This window comes from Crassostrea angulata, chromosome 7 (assembly GCF_025612915.1).
Source record: "Crassostrea angulata isolate pt1a10 chromosome 7, ASM2561291v2, whole genome shotgun sequence".
NCBI classification, from domain to species: Eukaryota; Metazoa; Mollusca; class Bivalvia; order Ostreida; family Ostreidae; genus Magallana; species Magallana angulata.
Window position 1 is genome coordinate 47,414,902 of NC_069117.1, and position 20,326 is coordinate 47,435,227.

Sequence of the window (20,326 nt, forward strand, 5' to 3'; positions counted from 1 at the left end):
CAGAATATGTTTAAAAAGATTCTTCACACACAAATAAAAGACACGACACGTTTTAAGGTCCTCTGCGTCCGTGTGTTCATTTTTGTACGTGTGTGTGTGTGTTGGGTGGGGGGAATCGGCTTGGCAAGTAATAAGCTAAACCTACCCCCCCCCCCACCCCCACCCCAGACGACGATTTCTGAAAAAATAACAGGAAATGTTCAAGTGTTGTGTTTTTTTTGTCTGTTTTATAAAGTTCTATGTATAATGACGTGTTTATACATATACATGTAGTTTGGTTAGAACGAAAATGAATACTCAAGAAATACTGAATACTCAACACAGATACTTAACATTCACACCAAAACATGCGGTATAGGCCACTAACATTTTGACCTTAGAACAGTAGACGAGGAAGGAAAGAAAATGAAGTATCAGTTTCACACGCTCTTATGACTCATTTTTATCCTTTTTGGGAGGGGATGGGGGGGGGGGGGGTAATAAAAGTGTGCTTTTGTTTTAAAAAATATCAACGATACTAAATATACTGTAATTGCCATTTGAACAACATTAAAAAAATTATTAAGACCGAGGGCTAGATATTCGTGGTCATTTTTTGATTACGTATCAAGAAGGTATTTAAATCCTAAATAAGATAACAGTTCATGGCCATACAATTATATCTAAATTTGCGGGTAGATCTAATGGGTAATTTGCTGACCATCCAGCTCACTCCTTCATAATTTCTTGAGACGTTCTAATGTTTGTGTGTATGTAAAGTGCATACACATGTAGTACAAAAAACGTTAATATCGGCAATATGCCCAGTTAAAATGTAGTTAAAATTCAAATAGAATACATAGCAAGTGCGGATCTAAAAAAAATTCCGGGGGGGGTCTAAGTGATAATTGTGTTTGCCGGGGGGGGGGGGGGGGGATCTTATCCCCCCATTAGATCTGCACATGCTTATGTACAAAACACATCACTGACAGCTTTCAGGTTTAACGGAAGCTACAAGTCTTTTCCAAAACAGTTCCTTTGCACTCTTCTTGTTTGACCACTCTAAGAAGTTTGTTGTTTTTAACAGAACATGGAGGGAGTTAGACATGTTTTGTGTTCTAATGTTTTCCAGAATTACTACTACAATGTCACTTCTGTCTTCCTCCACATTGCGAGCATGGACCATTGCCATCTCGAATTTACACCACCGATTCTGTATAAAGTTATTGGAGAGTAGAAGCAGCACTTTCCGACTGCTGTTAATCTTTTCCGTTATGTTATCAACTATCAGTTTCCCAACTTCAAAATCTCTATCGTGGAGACAGAGCCGGAGTTTCTCCTTCCTTTCCAAGCATGGAATCAGCTCCGATATTACCCAGACTCGGTCATCCGAATGATACGCAACGAATACGTCATAAATGAAATCGTCATCGCCGCCGGGTAGCGGTTCATAGCCGCGTTTCCTGGCTCGCATGAGATAGAAGAAATACTTGATGTGCCACCGGTAATGGTAGAACAGTCCCACCACTATCACAATCAGGACCACTCCAGCGGCCGTCGATATTGCGGCAATGACGTAGGGACTCAATGGATGACAGTACGAGTAGGACAGAGAAAAATCCGAGAAGAGTTTTGTCGCCCATTCACGTGGAGATTTACACTTGTATGCATAAGGCCAGTTTAACATGACCTTTGTATTGTTCCCGGTCCATTCTCGGAACCATACCATATCACACGTACACAGGTACGGGTTATAACCAAGCGACAGTTGTTTCAGGCCTCGCAGAAGTTCTGCTGGAAAGGAAGTCTGGTTGATGATGGCAATTTCGTTGTGATCGAGATAGAGGGTTTTAACTGATGCCACGTTTCGAAAAACTCCAAGCTTCCACTGGCTCAAATAACAGTGGTCAAGATGCAAGCTACCCAGAAAAGGCATTCTTGAAAATAAGTTCTCGGGGAGTGTCAGAACCAGCGTGCTCTGGAGAACCAGTTTGGTCAGATTGGTTAAGTGGTGCAGAAGCTCATAAAGCATCACCCCGTCGTATGTAGTCAGTCGAATTCTCGTCATGTCCAGCACATTGAGTCCGCGACAGTACCGAAAAATGTTTTTGTAGTCCGTTCTTGATTTGGAATCAAACATACTCATGTGGTTAGCAATGTAAAGCAGGCGCATTGATGAACTGTTGAAGCAGGTGGTTTCGAAAGTTATATCGAATGAGCGCAGATACTTTATGGAGAGGCGAACAAGTGAGGGGAGGTCGGAGAACGTGTTGTTAGGAACTTTGTGGAACAAATTCCCGTCTAAAGTGAGATTACGGAGTCGTGGAAGACAACTGCCGCAAAAATTATGTCTGTTTATCTGAGATATAAGGTTGTGACCTAAATCAAGAACTCGCAGCCTTGGGGCTAGTGGTTTCCTTGCATTGTCACAAAATCTTGGAACCGTAGTTAGTTTGTTCCAGCGAAGTCGAACAACTTCTAAATGTGTGCCTCCGAAGTCCACGTTTGTAATTGAATTGTTGTTAAGACCAAGGTTTCGAAGTCCTCGAATCTTTGAAAACACACTCCCAACTAAATTTGATATATTATTATAATTTAATGAAATTCCTTGTAGTGTAGAGACATTTTGCAAATACTCGAACATGTCCAATGGTAAGTCCGGAAGCGCCATCTGAATGAGGAATAACTTCTTCAGACTGCTGTGGCGAAGTCCATAAAAACTCTCCCTGAGTATGGAGACAGGAAACTGGTTCCCACTAAGGTCCAGGAAGGTCAACCGTGGAAAGACCTCGAAGGCGTCACTTGTTATGTTTTGGATGCCATTCCCACCAAGAACCAATTCTTTGAGCCGAGCAGACGTCACATTTCGGAAGGTCTCTTGACTGATCAGGGGTAAGAAATTTCCCGTGAACTTGAGAACTAGCGTGTCTTTTGGAATCGGCGGAATAAACGGTAAATGGTGGCCATGTTTTTCACAGGATACCTGTCGTTTAGAGCAATTGCAGAACTGTTCCGGACATTGCGAGTTTTGGGCACTTGAAGAAATACATCTAACACACATGTATACTGAGAAAATCACAACCAATGTACACCACGGCATTTTTATATACAGATTCACCAGACAGTTAAAAATTCCTTCTGACAATAATACACAGCGTTTAAAGATGATAACAGGAAGAAATATAATGCAAGATATGCGTGATCATGCATGACGTCTGATGTACATGTAGTATTTTACATCTATAGTGTTTTTTTTTTTTTAAAGTTTAACATATATATATATATATATATATATATATATATATATATATATATATATATATATATATATATATATATATATATATATTTTACTACCCTTATATCAATATTATAATGACATGTGTTTGAATTTAATTTAATGCATATAAGGACAGTATTTACGGTAGAGAGAGGTACAGTGCGCTTAATTAGCATACAGTGGGGCCAATTATATTCCACACATTTACAAACGTTATACTGGCGACATAAATCATGGTCAAGTGTGGGACATACGGAAGAATGAAAAATACTGGTATGCTTTGAAATATATACAGAATTGACTAGAACTGAAGAAATTCGGAATTGGTTATGTTAATTCACCAAGTAAGGATCATGGGCATAAAGATTAAAAACAATAATATAGTCATGATTTTAACAAATAATGGTTGAAATGAGTGGAAAGATCGTCCAGTTCCACGTTACAAGCTTTGTCAACCGTATGTAAAATGATTTATATGAAATATATGTGTCACAAGGAGTAACATTATGTTCCACACCAGCTAAAAAATCACCCGGTATTTTCCGTCATCTTGATTCGACGGAAAAGGCCGAGTGATGTTCCGATTAGTACCACACATGTCATGAAAAAATATGTTGCATCAAAATAATTTTTGATAACGTATTCTTCGTGTTGAAAATTAATAAAACACCCTGTATACGTGTCCAAGTGGTAACGTAAGGGTCTGATTTTGTGGTCGCTTATTTGATCCAACCGAATTCTATATATGTATAGGATATCGATATTCTTTTTATCTTGAGAGTAAAATAAGTGAAGACTCTTCAAACTCTTGGCGCATTTTTTCGCAGCTGCATGTGACAAAATATGTAAAAAACAATAGAAACAAATTTCCGCATGTGTATTTCCCGACGATTGTTTCCTGAATTTATCTTAAATTAGCAAAAGATGTCTGATTTTTCCGTTCTAGAATGGGAGAGGGCAATACTAGTATATCACTTATAACTCTAAAAAATGAATAACGAGTTCTCAAGGAAAAAAAAGGATATTTATTATCGAGGAAGTGTTAGTTGCACTTAGTACATTGTACAACTACACATGCTTCCTGTAAATGGATCTAAGTATAATAGAAGATTTCAAGCATAAAGTTTTGGAAAAAATTCATATCTACAGTATTACCACGACAAACTCTTCGACAAAATTATTTTGTACAGTTATGAACTATTATCTAAAGCTTTCAAATGTTTCATCTATTGTTAGCGAAGTTTAGTAATACCATTTCTATGAGAAGTATAAAAACAGAATAACAGATCAGTGGTTACAACCCCCCCCCCCCCCCATTTTTTTTTTCTTTTTACATTTGACGTTTTTAAAGGACAGGAAAAGACTGACTATGTGCAAACAGTTTTGCCCTGGAGAAAGGTAAACCAGTCTATACCAAAACGTGACCTTTTTCGTTTTCTTTCTTTCCTTTTTTTTACTGAATTTAATACTAAATTCAGTGGTATTGTATTAATCAAATTGAATGTGCGTCGATAAAAAATATGGAAATCCGGAAAAAATCGTATTTGGTTTTAATATTAGATTTATCTCAAGGTCGCTGAAAAATGGCTGCCTCCAGTTACACATGTGTGCTGTCAAGCCGAAGATCGTTTTTGTCAATTTTGAGGTCATATTCAAGATACAGCACAACAGCATTTATTGACAAGAATCAATATACAAAGACCCCAGGTATGCTCTGATTTTTTTCATATCTAATTTTCATCAACTTTCTTGTGTAATAGTTTCACCATAAAAAATTAGAAGTCACATTTGACAAATGATTTGTATTTTTTTTTTCATACCTTTCCTGATATACTTCTTGCATGATCCCTCACAATTCATTTATTATTTTTATATCAGAGCTTTGTTACACGTTTTTATTTTATTCGTTTAATTGTAAGCATGGGTGAAACTTTTGCAAGAAAATTTCAAATTATTCAAATGTATTTATGGAGAATTTATTAATTTTAGGTTTTGTTCCTGTTTACCATTCCCAAAGAAAACCATTATTGCAGCGCTCATTTAGTACCACCTCTTACTACTGCAGCTCTGACAATGAAAATATTGTCAACGCTGAACCTACTGAACAAGAGGAAGATTACCACAACATCATTAAAGACACTGAAAGGTCAAAAGGTGAGTTAAGGTGCAACTTTTATTGAATATAACCTGTCATAGAGCTTGTGGTTGTTTCTCCTTGAAATGTATATGCTTTAATTACCATGCATTGCATGTGAGTCTTCTTGCCAAATACTTGGGTTTTTTTTTAAAGACACACATATTCTTAACAAAATGTGTGACTTTGTGTGAATATAAGTAAAAATCTAGATCATGTTTTTTTAATTTTGAGGGAAATTATTTTTTAATTTTTGTTTATATTATTTGCAATTCTCTCATCTGAGATTGAGATTACAGTTCAACACAGTGAGGTCTGTCAAATAGAACTCATTATAACTGGTCTTGGTATAATTGCGGAAGCGATAGACTGCTACATGTACTTAAACTTGGATTTCAATTATGTATTTTTTCCAGGGCCATCGGATCATCATGAATTTCAAGCAGAGACAAGAAAGTTATTGGATATTGTTGCCAGATCACTTTACTCAGAAAAAGAGGTAAATCCTATGATAACTTGCATGCTCCTTATTTACTAGAGAAAATGCTAGATGGTATGAATGTATATAAAATAACATAGTCTCTGATCATATAATGTACCCTATCAAAGCACTAGTTAAACATTTCAAACTGTTTCAACTGGCAAACCTTGTAGGAAAACAAAATTGGAATTGACCATCCATGTAAGATTCACATTAGAATTGATTCCCTATTGAGGAGGATTTATGCAAGTGATCATTGTACTGTGTACTGTATTGGTGGGATTCACTGAGATTAATGATAACACATAATTATCTAATAACCTTTTCTTTAACTCCAGGTGTTTATCAGGGAGTTGATCTCTAATGCCAGCGATGCTCTGGAGAAGCTACGATATCAACAGATGACAGACTCCGAAATCCGAGACTCGGATGTTCCCCTGGAGATCCACATCGGAGTGGATGAAGACAAAAAGACATTTACAATACAAGTACTTAATACATGTTTATTTTTAACTGATTGTTTATTATTAGTGGATATTAATTAATTTGTAGTTAAGGGAAAACACATTATATCTTGTATTTACATTTATTATATGCATGTACATTTGAATAGCATTTCTGTCAGTTACATGGTCAGGGTTTCATGAATGCTTTTAGTATTTATGTTGAAGAAACAAACTTTGAATAAAGATATTAAATGATCTTTACGTTATAGGATACTGGCATTGGTATGACCAAGGAAGAAATGATTGAAAACCTCGGAACAATTGCCAAATCAGGATCTAAGGTATTAAGAATGGATTTTATTGATTTTTTATTTTTTTATTTTTCTGCAAATCACTTGAAGCAGGAACATTATTTATCCTTCGGGAATAACATATCTTCCAACAGGGAGAACTAACCACTCATATAAAGGATGCCAAAATACTGAAGACACATTTATTGTGAAGTTAATAATCACCTGTTGTTGTAGGAATTCCTGGAAACCATTTCCAAGAAGCCCGGAGATATTGGCAGCAGCATCATTGGTCAGTTTGGAGTGGGCTTCTACTCGTCGTTCATGGTGGCGGAGAAGGTGGAGGTGTACTCACAGTCCAACAAGCCGGGCAGTCAGGCCTTCTGCTGGACCTCTGATGGGTAAGGACACTTATCATGGGGGAACAAAGCTTTTGATGTGGAATTTAAGATTTCAGTTTCAAGATCGCGTACATTGGTTTTCTTCCATTTAGACATTATTTTTAACAGATAAAGTTTTATTTTCTATTTGATTGCAAACTTTATTATAATAGAGGATGATAAATTGGCTGAGATAGATACTACTTGTTTGGTTTGTGTGAAATTATGTTACATGTAGAAGAGTCTCTTAGACTTTATTTAATTGATGTTGTTCCAAATAGCTCTCTGCGCAATGATTTTTACTAAAGGTCATAGACTTATTCAAGCTATTATATGTGAATGAGTTTGTAGTTCATTTTGATAGGTGGCACTATGTCTAAATGTACAGATTTTCAGTTTAGAGAGAACAAGTAGTGCTGTATAATCGTTGAGTAGTGCTGTATAATCGTTGTGTCCTCTTTACAGCACTGGGAGTTACGACATAGCTGAAGCTGAGGGGGTGCAGAGAGGAACCAAAATAGTTCTTCATCTGAAGGGCGACAGCTACAACTACGCCAAAGAGGATCGGATCAAAGGTCTGAATGTTAATCAACGTTAACATATCCATGTAGCAAAAATAAATGAACAGAACTTCTAATCAGTTAATGATCTTAATTTTTTTTTATTCATGTTCTTGTGTATTAATGTCATGGTTACTTTGCAGAGGTTATCAAGAAATACAGCAACTTTGTTGGAGTTCCTATTTACCTGAATGGAAAACGAGCAAACATTGTGCAGGTAATACACTAGTTACAAGTAGATGCACAGTATCATACTAACATTTTGGATTTCGTTGTCAAGATTGGCTGCTTTTTTCATAGATAAAAATATTCTACAAAAATTAAAGCTCAAACATTTCCAAATAGCTATATAGCTTATTTTGAATTGAAAATATGCCAAAATCACATTTACTGCAGCCAGTGAAATACACATACTAATGCATGTAATGCCTATGTTAGGAATAAAAAGAGCAAATATTATTTTATATGCGTGGTGTTTATTATGCAGCCCCTATGGATGATGGATCCAAAAAGTATTACAGATGACATGCATGAGGAGTTTTATCGCTTTATCGGAAATGTGTATGACAAACCTCGCTACGTGCTTCAGTACAAGATTGATGCACCCCTAAACATTCGAGCTTTGTTCTACGTACCTGAGTATAAACCAAGTATGTGATTGCTTTGAGCATCAACTAAAAATCTTTGTTATTGATGTTTATAAATAAAATTGTTTAACATCAAATCAAATTGAATTATCAATATGGTTAGTGAAAAATTTTGATAGCATTAAAAGAAAATTAAGATCATCTTAATAGGGGTATAGATTTATATATAAAATTGTTTAATATCAAATCAAATTGTATTATCAATATGGTCAGTCAAAAATTTTGATTGCTTTAAAAAGGAAAATTTTATAGATTGTCTTGGTACAAAAAGATTTAAATATTTGAACATTAGATCAGGAATAACAATATTTCTATTATTTTGTCATGATTTCTTTATTTTCATTCTGTTATTCTGCTTTTACAGCTATGTTTGACATGAGTCGGGAGACAGACGTGAGCGTGAATCTGTACAGTAGGAAAGTGATGATCATGCCCAAGGCCAACTACATCCTTCCTAGGTGGCTTCGGTTTATGAAGGGTAAGAGTTTGTCTAATTATGATTGCAAGTAGTTGTCATTATGGACTAAACTGTAGATTCATAATTAAACTCGAGGAATTAATATCCACCTAAAATTCTGAGAACCAACTGTCATGAATTTTAAAATCTCATTTCAAATTTTCTCAGTGTTGAGAACTATAAGAGATTCGGATAAAAGTTCCACATTCGGGATTTTATATTCTCACGATTTGATACAAAACGACAGGATCGCGGAATTAAGAACTGGTGTAAAATAAGGAATTAACAGTATCATCTGTGCATGATTAGAAGAATTGGGTGATGAGTTCTGTCTGTGAGATTTTGAATTCCTGTTTTCAAACAGGTGTTGTTGACAGTGAAGATATTCCCCTGAATCTGAGTAGAGAACTTCTACAGGACAGTGCTTTAATCAGGTATCAATAAGATTCTGTTCTTTTTTTTGTATTTAACATGTACATACAAACTACCTGTGCTTGCAATATGACATGTTAACGAGTCACTGACCTAGAATATTTATGAAGAATTGTTCTATGATTTTGATATCGAGAATTGATAATTTCTTCTTCTTTTTTCAATTTGTAAAAAAAAATTTACATTTTCATTTGTTTTCGTGATACATGTTCATGTAGCATTATGTGGCTTTGCATATTTACATTGTGTGAAATAAAAAAAAAAATCTTGATTTTATTAAGTTAGCTATCTTTGATAACTTCGTACTGTTAATGTTGATCCTTGTTTCCGCAGGAAGTTGAATGATGTGCTGACTACCAGGATTATCAAGTTTTTCATGGACCAGAGTAAGAAGGACCCTCAGACCTACCTACAGTTCTACGAGGACTACGGACTGTTCTTCAGAGAGGGCATTGTGACAACACACGATCAGGATCTTAGGGTGAGCTCAATTGATACATTTGTGGTGTGAAAGTTCAAAAGTATATTAATCATGGGGATTGATATGTATAGAAGTAAAATATATATGTAGACCATGCTTTCAAATCATTACAATGAATGATGATGATTTTCTTGTTCAGCTCTGTATAATATTAAGACAGGCAAATGTTAATCTGTAGTGTAGAATTAAGGCTGTCTATAGAGAAAATGAATATTGAAGTTAATTTTCTTTTTACCAGTACTTGTGTTATTATGTAAAATTGAAAAAATAAATTTGATGCCTTCGTAGGAAAGAATAGCTAAACTGTTGAGATTTGAGTCATCTAAGACTGCCCCTGGAGAGTTGATTGGCCTGGATGAGTATGCAGACAGAATGAAGGCTGGAGCAAGGGATATTTTCTACCTGTCTGCTCCAAAGTAAGTACAGATTACTATTGAGAGTACAAACTAAGCCAGATACATCCTGTAAAAGATTTCTAAAGTTTGTCTGGTTTTAATCAAAAGTATGCTCTTTACAAATTTCGTTATATTTTTACATAAATTTGTTTTTCATTTGAGAGGTTAAACTCTTGAACAGGAAGCATTGCAACAGAAGTTTTTGTTATTCTATATAGCCATTAATACTGGGTAACAAGCACTTTACCATGTACAAAATCAGTACATGTAACTCATGAGTGCTTGATGTACCGCTGTCTGTACTTGCGGTACATGTACATTTATTTTTTATCAGTCGTCAGCTGGCAGAGAGGTCCCCATACTTGGAGGCCCTACAGAAGGAGGACAAGGAGGTGTTGTTCCTATATGAGCCTTATGACGAACTCGTCCTGATGAACCTGGGCCAGTTCTATAAGAAGAATCTCAAGTCCATTGAGAATGAGATCACGAGCGTGGACAAGGACGGGGAGATAGAAGAGGGCGAGCCGGGCAGCCTCTCGAGGACGGAGGCCAAGGACTTGATGGACTGGATCTCCAATGTCCTCATGAACAAAGTCAGCAAGGTCAAGGTCAGTCAATGTTTTTATCATTAAATGCATCATGGGTAAAATTATATTCAGCTGTTGTTGTTGTATTTATAGAATTACAAACAGCTATTTTAAATATTTATTGGTATTTAACACCACCAATAAAGTATCATAATGATTGTACAGTATTTTGTTATCTTCTTCTGTTAATTGATGTGTACCAGATAAATCTATACAAAACATTGAAATAGGGTTGTGCTTTCCAAAAGGACTAAAGCTTTCAGATGAACTGTACCTGAAATGATGGATCTGTTTGTTGTCCTCTATAAGCTAGAGTTTGAAATATAGATATGTAGATACAACTATAAACCCTTTAATTGTATGAACTAGGTAACAAAGAGGCTGTCCTCCCATCCCTGTGTGATTACGGTTGCTGAGATGGCGTCAGCCAGACATTTCCTGAGGACCACGCTGGCAGGGAAAAGTCAGGAGGAGAGATACAGGCTGCTGCAACCCACACTAGAAATTAACCCAAGGTAATCAACCTACACTAGAAATTAACCCAATGTAATCAACCCACACTAGAAATTAACCCAAGGTAATCAACCCACACTAGAAATTAACCCAATGTAATCAAACCACACTAGAAATCAACCCAAGGTAATCAACCCACACTAGAAATTAACCCAAGGTAATCAACCGACACTAGAAATTAACCCAAGGTAATCAATCCACACTAGAAATCAACCCAAGGTAATCAACCCACACTAGAAATTAACCCAATGTAATCAATCCACACTAGAAATCAACCCAAGGTAATCAACCCACACTAGAAATTAACCCAAGGTAATCAAAGTAGAAAACTCAATTCATTACCTTTTGTACTATAATAAACCTATTGAGATCAAAGGATTTACTGAATTTATAAACCCAAAGTACCAGTAATCCAAGGATAGACTAAATTAAACAATCCCCCTTTGTAACTGCATCCACTGTTACTGCTTCCAAATCTTAAAATTTTAATTTCAATAAACAGGTTGAATCATTTAAACCTTTCTTTAATGAAAAAAGAGCTTGACTAAATATTTTGTTTTAATACAACTTTTACTTTTCGAGTTATTTTTTTCTTTCTTCAGATGCCAAAGATTGGTATTATGTTCAATATCATGGCTATTTTGTGTAGAGGACAATTGACAAAAAGAAAATTAATTATATGTAGTACTAATAATGGATATTTTGTTGTTTTTTGCAGTCACCCTTTGATAAAGAAACTCAATACCCTGCAAACCAATAATCCAGATCTGGGAAGATTGGTGTTGGAACAGGTAAGCGAGGGTTATCTTTCCTGATTTCTGTACTAACCCACCAAGGCAAGCTTGTTTAATTTATTTGCATCATACTAGTGTCATTTTCATTTTTTTCTGAAGAAATTATATAAAATTCTCTATGGATGAAACATCCTCTTCTCAATGCTGGGTTCTAACTCTTTTTAACGTTTTGCAGTCATTAAATACAAAAAACAGCAGGTGTATGAGGTTTACTGATTAAACCAGTATCACGTGTGTGGATTAGGAGGTTGAGAAATACCCCTTGATGGCTTGACTAGTCATTGAACCATAATGACCAGGTCATCATACAGCATTAGCATAATCTGTACACAGGACATGACATCTTCTGATCGGTGATCTACATATAATTCATGAACAAAAGTATTTTGATATAAAATATGCATATATTGTATATGACTCTATTTATTTTGAATATTACTGAATTTGGAGTACGGTATAAATAAAGGAGCTTATGACTCAGTTGTCACAGGTGTTGGGCCAGTATCCAAAAGGTCACACATTGGATACCGGCTGTGGTTACTTGATATTGTGTGCTGTGATTAGCTTAGACAAGACACTTTATCTGTATTGTCTCAGTTTACAAAGGTGAAGTGGGTACATGCTTATGCTGGAGGTTTACCTGCATTAGACTGGAGACCCATCCGGGGGGGGGGGGGTTGATGACTCTCATCCACCTAACACCTTGAAAACCTGCGATGAGCACCATTTCTTTTAACCGTGGAGATCCAGTTTGTTAATGGAGTATACCTAATACTGGGTAACTTTTGCCCTGTTTTATTTTGCACTTATACTCTGCAAATCGTTTCTTCTTGTCTATAATTTGCCCAGACACAGTTGTGCTCATTAACTAAGGTACCTCACTACACCTCATTAAGGTACCTCACTACACCCATACTTATACTTTTTAAGACACTACATCACAAGATGGCGATTTAAATATTTTGTTAAACTGTTTATATCGTTCGATTCGGTTGTATATCGTTGTAGCTCAGTGGTTAAAGCATTGGGCTTATGAACCGCAGATCATAAGTTCGAATCCGCCTGGAGCTTTTGGTATTGTTTACTGAATTAAAAGTTTTTGAAAATGTATATTTTCATCCAAAATTGCACATTTTTTGCCTATTTGACTTAAATACTTCTTATCCATTATGATATCTATCATAATCAAGGAATTTTCTGCTGATTTGAGAAAATATTTTAAGGTGTAGTGAGCCACCTTAAAGAGAGGTAATCTGAGACATTAGAACTCGCCCAGTCTATTAAATTTGTCAGCTGACATTGGGGGCCAAAGGAGCTAAAATGAAATGGGAATATTTCACTGTATACAGTAGATCTATGGAACACTCATTGAAGTTATCTTTTACCATAATTGACAAATTTCCTTATAAAACCTTGATAAAATGGATATTTAATTACAGGAAGTCTACTTGTAACTCATATTTTCTCAATAATTTAATTGTGACATTTTAAATGACGCTAAACATACCTGTAGAATAAATCTCGAACAAGCTCATTAACTAAGATCAAAAACAAGGATGAAAAAAAATACACCCCTCCCCCCTGAAATGATTTAAACTATCAATACTTTATCCCATGTAATGGTTATTGAAATCATACAATTTAAGAATGTTTACTAGAGGGAGTGGAGGGACTCTGAGGGAGAATCTGGGAGATCCTTATTTTCAGAGGTGGGAGTTGTCCAAAGATAAGCTTGACATTTAAATGTCATATGTATAAATTTTGGAACAATATTCCATTTACCATTTATCCATCTTGATAGAAATTATTTTTTTATCAGTTGAAATCTTTTTTTTTTTAACCTTTTTATCCTACTCTGAGCTAGGCTCAATTCATAGTAATGCAGATTATTATCAGACTTATTTGCATGATAACTAGTTCGAGTCAGTCGTACCTAGTTGATGAGAGATTCACTGTTTATAGGTACCCAGATATGTAGCGATCTTTATCTAGAAGTCAACATTTTCAACCTTTATCTCTCTTAAATGTAGGCCACACTCCACTCCACCCCAAAAAAGGACTTGCTCTCACACATTAGGACAAAAGGACAACTAAGTTATGACCTGCAAAAACTTGTGGGTTGATTGAATATCATGAAAAAATAATTTTTGAAATACATGTACCTGTAAAATGGAGTAGATGATATGGGTTTGGTACCATAATAAGTTTGTGTATTTGCCACAATTATACTGATATGATTTATAAACTGGGTCAATAAGATAATATGAGGATTTATTGACAGATTTTCTATTGTTTTTCAGCTGTATGACAATGCGATGATACACGCTGGTCTAGTGGACGACCCTCGAACCATGGTAGATCGACTCAACGAACTTCTTGAGAAAGCTTTGGACAAACACTGATATACCGTATATGCATCATCCAAATGAACTCATCATCTCAAAGACAATAGGCAGATGCAATTTACAAAATGATGTTCCTGAAACTTCTGCTTTAATCTTTTAGAGGTCATTTCTTGCCTGACCAAGGGCTTATTTTACCTAACGATTCAGATGTTTCAACTGGAGAGAGGTTGATAATATGGGATGCACATTTGTATGTGTATCAGTTTATAGCATATGTTGTAGTACTAAATTTACAGAGTGCATTACATGTATGTGGTAACAAACTTGTCTGTGATTTTTGAAATAAAATATACGTGTATACGTAAAAGCAGTGGCGTGATGGTTCATGAAGGAGGTAAATTTACAGGACATGCATTAAATAGACAAATTGTTTTGTTGCTAGATACACCATTACCAAATAATCCAGGGGAAAAGTCTCTGCACGGAGATAAACCCATGATCTAGACACTGGATAGAGAAAGCTTTGATAAAACTTTGTAGGGATGTGATATGGTTTGAAAAATTATGTACGTTTACCATTTGCATGTGTTTTGTTAATTAATATTTCAACAAATAACAATATTTATATAAATTTGTTGTTCTATTTAATAACCATAGAATTAGCTAATTAAAGGTTGCATTTCACAAAGGAAATTACAACTTATGACCAAAATAAAAATTGTTCATTTTTCATTAAAAATAAATATGAGCATACACATGTTTATATATTGAAAAAGTTCGGAATTAAAAAAGTTTACCTCAACTTTGGACTAAGGATCATTCCATCATCACTGCTCTGACTTTTTATGGAGAAATATTCAGATTGTACGGCTACATGTTTAACTAATTACAAGCTCAATTGAACAAAAGCAAAGGTGCTAGATACATGAATGACCGACTTACTTATTTTGTCCATTTCTGATTTGTATTAACTGATTCCATGTGTGCCTTTGTATTTTAAATTTACAAGCACTTCATTTTTTTTACCATTTCCTCATATAAACAAAGATATTGACAAGCAGTTTGAGTGCCTACTGCAAATGCACTCGGAGTAGGCCGACTACCTAGTTAAGATGGGATAGCATCCTCCAAAGATAGGATGCATGGACACAGATTGTGATGCGGAGATCCCATGTTGGTATAAGTATAGCTCTGAATGATGATATATGTCCTCATGTGATGTAAACATTGCAAAACAAACCAAGGATTTCCCAAAATAAGGAAACTGCATTTATACACTATTAAACTCATAATGTACAACTAACTTCGTGTAATCACTGCAATATTTTTCCTCAATCCTTTTCTTGCCATTTGGTGTGAATATTCCACCCAGCATAGACAGTGTCTCACTTCAATTTTTCAAATTCATATAAAATTACTTAGCTTGTTGCATGAACATTTTAATAAAAGTCAATGCTAGTCACTCCCATTCCTGCAGCAGTTTAAATAACACAACATTCAGCATCTGACATGAAAATTATCGTTTTTCCCAAAGCCATTTCCTCATGGAAATCAAGTTAACGATGCAGTCAAGACAAATACAATACATGGAACTTGTTTGTTAATTTTATTGCCACTTGGCGTGGTGGAAATCATAAAATTATGACCTAATACAGATTCACTGCTAGATCTAGCTCCATAGTGATTTCATCTATCTAAATAAGGTTTCCTTTTGAGAGATTACATTACATTAACTCTACATATATAGATGTCTTTCTTTTAATAATAATTAGGCAACAATGGAATTGAAGTTAAAACTAGGCCAAGACATATTAAATGTGTCAAAAGCATGAACAAGGTAATATCTAATGACAAAAAATTTTCAGAATTGCCAGTTTCCAAATACATTATTATTTTTTTTTAAGACTAGACAGAAAAAACAACAACAGACAATATATTAAATACCTTTAGTTAATATTTATACATACTTCCACAGTTCATGTATGTTCACATGTACCTTGTATAATAATAAAGAGTATTGTATGAGAAAGATACCAGAGAATATGGTGGGTAATTTCAAGGTCAGGATAGAGATGGAAAGTGAACTTTTTAACAATTTTTATAGAAGATACATGTAAACTTTGAGAATACCCCGTGTTTAACTATAACACAAATCACAGAAATGATGCACAAGATCTAGAAGTGACTGGCCCACTATAGGAATGATTATAACACAGCACTTACAACACAGTTCTACAAACACTACCATATCCAGACCTTATACAATGTCAAATGACATGAATTAGTTTTACACGGGCTTACTTTCAATGTACAGGATTTATTGAGATATTTTGATCGTCCCCTCTCTTACAAACACAATATAACAATAGACCAGCATTTCTGACAATTTTGTACAAGTTCAGTAGTCATGGTGAGAATGAATTAACTCTCGTTTCTTGTAGCCAAAATTAGAGCGACGATAAATCCGTATAATCCCAATACTTCAGCGAAAATGAGAATCAGAATCATTCCAACAAACAGTCGAGGTTGCTGTGCCGTTCCACGTACTCCCGCATCTCCCACGATTCCGATGGCGAATCCGGCGGCCAAACCACTGAGACCTACACTGAGACCAGCTCCCAAGTGTGTGAAACTCCTACAAAATTATAGGTATCAAATAGAAGAGCTTCCTAATAACATGACTTGAAATACAATGCGTATATCACTGTACAAATTCATTAAGACTGTTGATCATTGTTAAATCCCAATTCACCAAAAAAATAAAATTTCAATGAATATTGGTTAAGAGCAACTTACTTGAATAGGGTGTAGTCTTTCCCGATACTGTTAGCTATGACAGCAGCTACGACTAAGCCGTAAATAGCAAGAATACCAGCCATGACAACAGGAATGACGGATTTCATGATCAGCTCTGGCCTCATCACAGACATAGCTGCTATTCCAGTGCCGGACTTAGCTGTTCCATAGGCAGCTCCCAGGGCTGAAAAATGTAAACAAGTGAAACTGAAAGTACACTGTCACATATATTTTTTGTTTTTCTTTATGTTGGGCATCATCCATTTTTAATGTTTTAATAAAAATTACAGGTTCAAGAATACAAAACATACATAAAAATTTGTGGACAATGATCCTACCCATAATATTTTTGTTACTACAATGAACCTAAGGTTTCTTGGATCAACTCCACAAAAAATTCATGAATACTTCAGACAGTAAATAGTGTTGAGAATACAGAAGTGCGTGTAAAAATTGTGAGGGATGACCACTCTCGAATCTTTAAGGTGCTACAGTAAAATATCATTAATCAATATAATAAGTAACTGTATTACACTGTACATTGGGTAATAAACTGACCGTAAAATAGTGTCAATTTTCAAAATTACAGCTGTGTCAAATTTGAAATAACTGCATGTGACAAATTTGAACTTTCACAGATATTCCTAAAAACACCCAGCTATGATTTAATGAAGGACTCTTTTGAGTAGATTGGGATAAATATAGTTTTCAACATCCCAGTTATTATTTTATTCATAGTTCAAAGTTTTGATATGACAATAATGTTATTTTCCCTTCGGATTGCTTTACTCAGGTAGAAAACACTTGTTATGCGTGTTTTGTGCTCCCAAGGTCAGGGTGAAGATGGGACATTTTATCAAAGCCACATCCTTGCTAAACAATTTACAAGGTAAAATAGCATCTCCAAGTGAAATGATGTCAAGTTCCACAGCAGTTGAACAATTAATGTATAATTATAATTAATATATGGGGGCCCCAGGGCATTCTTACAAATATTTTGGAGGACAACAAAATAACCTTTAAAGTTTCTGTTAAGATAGGAGTCTAGAAAAAATTTAATAATCACATACACACACATGAATGAATGAAGACACCTGCCTCTAGTTTACCATGAGAGAATAAATATTGCTGTCTCAGCTCATCTTGAGATGGTTGTAAAACAGTCAACTATGCTCTAAGCTGTTTCAATCAATGAGATATTCAGTCCTACACATTCCTGTCCTGATCTCTCCATAACAAATGAAGGAATCAATAACTGTGCTCCCACACCATACAGACTGAGAGAGGAAGAAATCAATGCTATTCCAAACAAGAGACGGCCACAGAGGACTCCATACATTCCCGGAGTTATTTATTTTTAAGCCAGGTCTGTCAGAAATCTGAGACTTACACCATTCATAATAACACTAAATAAAAATTAATTTTTAAAAAATCCCAAAAACTTCTAATAAATATGTGTTAAAAAAAATTGTAATAAATTACTGCACTAGAAATAAGCCACTAAAATGCTGATAAATGTAAAATGTAAATCCTACTGGATACGACTTAACACCTTAGTACATGTTACTGTATCATGCACATAAAAAAAATAAGTGGATATCACTTAATGTGGACTGTTAGTATTGCTCATGTAAGAGGATATCTTCATAATAGTCACATGACTAAGACTACTACATGTGATGTTTGCTTAGCTGGGTTACCACTATACCTGACCAACCTTTATCACATGATCATTATGCAAATCAGCTGATAGATATGTGTATTCTATATAAAGTCGATATCCTATATCTGGAGACTTTTTTATTTATATGATACCTATTGTTCTTTTTATGTCTCAACCAAACAATATATCCTGAACAGCCCTTATAAACTGACTAAGAACCGTCTATCCATGAGAGCTGAAAACTCGTTTGTTAACGTATAAAAGTGATTTGCTACAATTAATCATACACTCCACTAAACAATTGATAGGTCAAGGCACTTAAGGTTAACAGCATAAAAAGCCCATTCATTGCACTTATCACTATATTGTGGTGTATCAAGGAAACTAAAATTTTCACACAAATTAAGATGGCCAAAAAACAATTTTTAATTGTGAACAATCCTGGGACATAACCGCTCCTATCTTCACAGGGAACCCGAATGAGCAGGCTTCAATTTCTACTGAAATTCCTTGGTAGTCTGGACTTGACTTTATAAACACAAGTATACGAAAGAGGGCAAACATTATCTCTTGAATGACTCTATCACTATATACACAAATCTGAAAATTCAGGCCGCCAGCATTCTTGATGTCACTTCAATGTCAATATAAAAGACTCAAAAGTATAGACAACTTTGGAATCCTTTAAGAAAGGAAAATTTTCCATAGCATTATGTCATCACAAAAAGCAAACTGCAAAACATATATCCTATAACATATAATGGAAAGTGTTACGGATATCACTTCTATGTCCAATATTGCATTTGCAACTTTTTGTCCATCAGATTGAATATCCTTAAACAAGTGGTTCACTTTACACAGCATACATTAAAACTTAAAACATTCTTTTTTTAACAATAATTCCATCTATGTATATTTCTGTCCAAGATCTACTCTACTTGATGCTTATCAAAAGCAAAGATGACTAAATCTTTTTTATAGTGTTTTTTATACTGTTGAAACAGGATGCATGTACACATTTCATAATTTATAAGAAAGAGACGAGATGGGAGAGAGAGTCTCCAGCTTTAAATAAGATATAAGAGACAACTGTCATCCTCCTTACAGTTTAAACTAAATGTAAAACAGCATATAACTTAAATCAGTCTATGTACAGAGAAGTTCTTAAAATATTTTATGTGTAATAGTACACTTTTCAACAATTGATAATTTGATCATGAGATTAGAATATTTTTTCCAATTTATTTTGGAATACTTCATCGTAACTGTTTAATAGCAATTAGATATCTTATATGATAAAACATAAGATATTTCTCATATTACAACACTGATATTCTACCCAATGTACCCGGCAAGGCCGAGCGATAGTGGTGATCAATCGTCATCATTACTTAATTTTTACCATAATCTTACCACTGAAAGCTATGGCGGCTGTGGCGCCCATTGAGCCAAAGAATGGGGTATAAATCGGTTGTGTATTTGCCATTGTCCAAGTCAAAGAATTGTTCACAAAAAGGAATTAAAAGAAGATATCTTTCCCGACTGTTCTTCCTCAAAATTTGTTCACCGTGAATATGGCGTATGACATGTAATCATGTGATCGAAGTGAAGAAATTTGTGAACCCGATTGTCATTGGCTAATAAAAATCTACTCAGCCAATGAGAA

At 34.9% G+C, this 20,326-nt stretch overlaps 2 protein-coding genes and 1 pseudogene across 2 annotated transcripts; 1 reads left to right on the plus strand and 2 right to left on the minus strand.

Moving 5' to 3' along the window:
* Positions 1 to 873: 873 nt before the first annotated feature.
* On the minus strand, positions 874 to 3,189 carry LOC128192190 (toll-like receptor 13; annotated as a pseudogene).
* Positions 3,190 to 4,831: 1,642 nt separating this feature from the next.
* LOC128192191 (heat shock protein 75 kDa, mitochondrial-like) lies at positions 4,832 to 16,104 on the plus strand. The gene is made up of 17 exons (XM_052864684.1): positions 4,832 to 4,966; positions 5,249 to 5,413; positions 5,810 to 5,892; positions 6,213 to 6,362; positions 6,590 to 6,661; positions 6,848 to 7,011; positions 7,456 to 7,565; positions 7,694 to 7,767; positions 8,038 to 8,200; positions 8,562 to 8,675; positions 9,019 to 9,088; positions 9,420 to 9,567; positions 9,856 to 9,983; positions 10,297 to 10,570; positions 10,919 to 11,064; positions 11,781 to 11,853; positions 14,157 to 16,104. Exons 1-17 carry the CDS (start codon positions 4,843 to 4,845, stop codon positions 14,256 to 14,258), a joined length of 2,160 nt encoding a protein of 719 aa, XP_052720644.1. The 5' UTR covers positions 4,832 to 4,842; the 3' UTR covers positions 14,259 to 16,104.
* Positions 15,794 to 20,256, minus strand: LOC128192192 (V-type proton ATPase 16 kDa proteolipid subunit c-like). Its single transcript, XM_052864685.1, has 3 exons — positions 20,074 to 20,256; positions 16,998 to 17,181; positions 15,794 to 16,836 (listed from the first exon to the last, which is right to left on the minus strand). The coding sequence occupies exons 1-3, from the start codon at positions 20,144 to 20,146 to the stop codon at positions 16,623 to 16,625; spliced, it is 471 nt and encodes a 156-aa protein (XP_052720645.1). The 5' UTR covers positions 20,147 to 20,256; the 3' UTR covers positions 15,794 to 16,622.
* Between the last annotated feature and the right edge of the window lie 70 nt (positions 20,257 to 20,326).

What these genes read in the sequence shown, in the direction of transcription:
- LOC128192191 (XM_052864684.1), top strand. Translation starts at nt 4,843, where the DNA reads ATGGCTGCCTCCAGTTACACATGTGTGCTGTCAAGCCGAAGATCGTTT. An exon ending in TCAATATACAAAGACCCCAG is followed by an intron (nt 4,967 to 5,248) that starts GTATGCTCTGAT and finishes TATTAATTTTAG; the next exon opens with GTTTTGTTCCTGTTTACCAT. An exon ending in CACACGATCAGGATCTTAGG is followed by an intron (nt 9,568 to 9,855) that starts GTGAGCTCAATT and finishes ATGCCTTCGTAG; the next exon opens with GAAAGAATAGCTAAACTGTT.
- LOC128192192 (XM_052864685.1), bottom strand. Translation starts at nt 20,146, where the DNA reads ATGGCAAATACACAACCGATTTATACCCCATTCTTTGGCTCAATGGGC. An exon ending in AGCCGCCATAGCTTTCAGTG is followed by an intron (nt 17,182 to 20,073) that starts GTAAGATTATGG and finishes TACATTTTTCAG; the next exon opens with CCCTGGGAGCTGCCTATGGA. An exon ending in AAAGACTACACCCTATTCAA is followed by an intron (nt 16,837 to 16,997) that starts GTAAGTTGCTCT and finishes ATAATTTTGTAG; the next exon opens with GAGTTTCACACACTTGGGAG.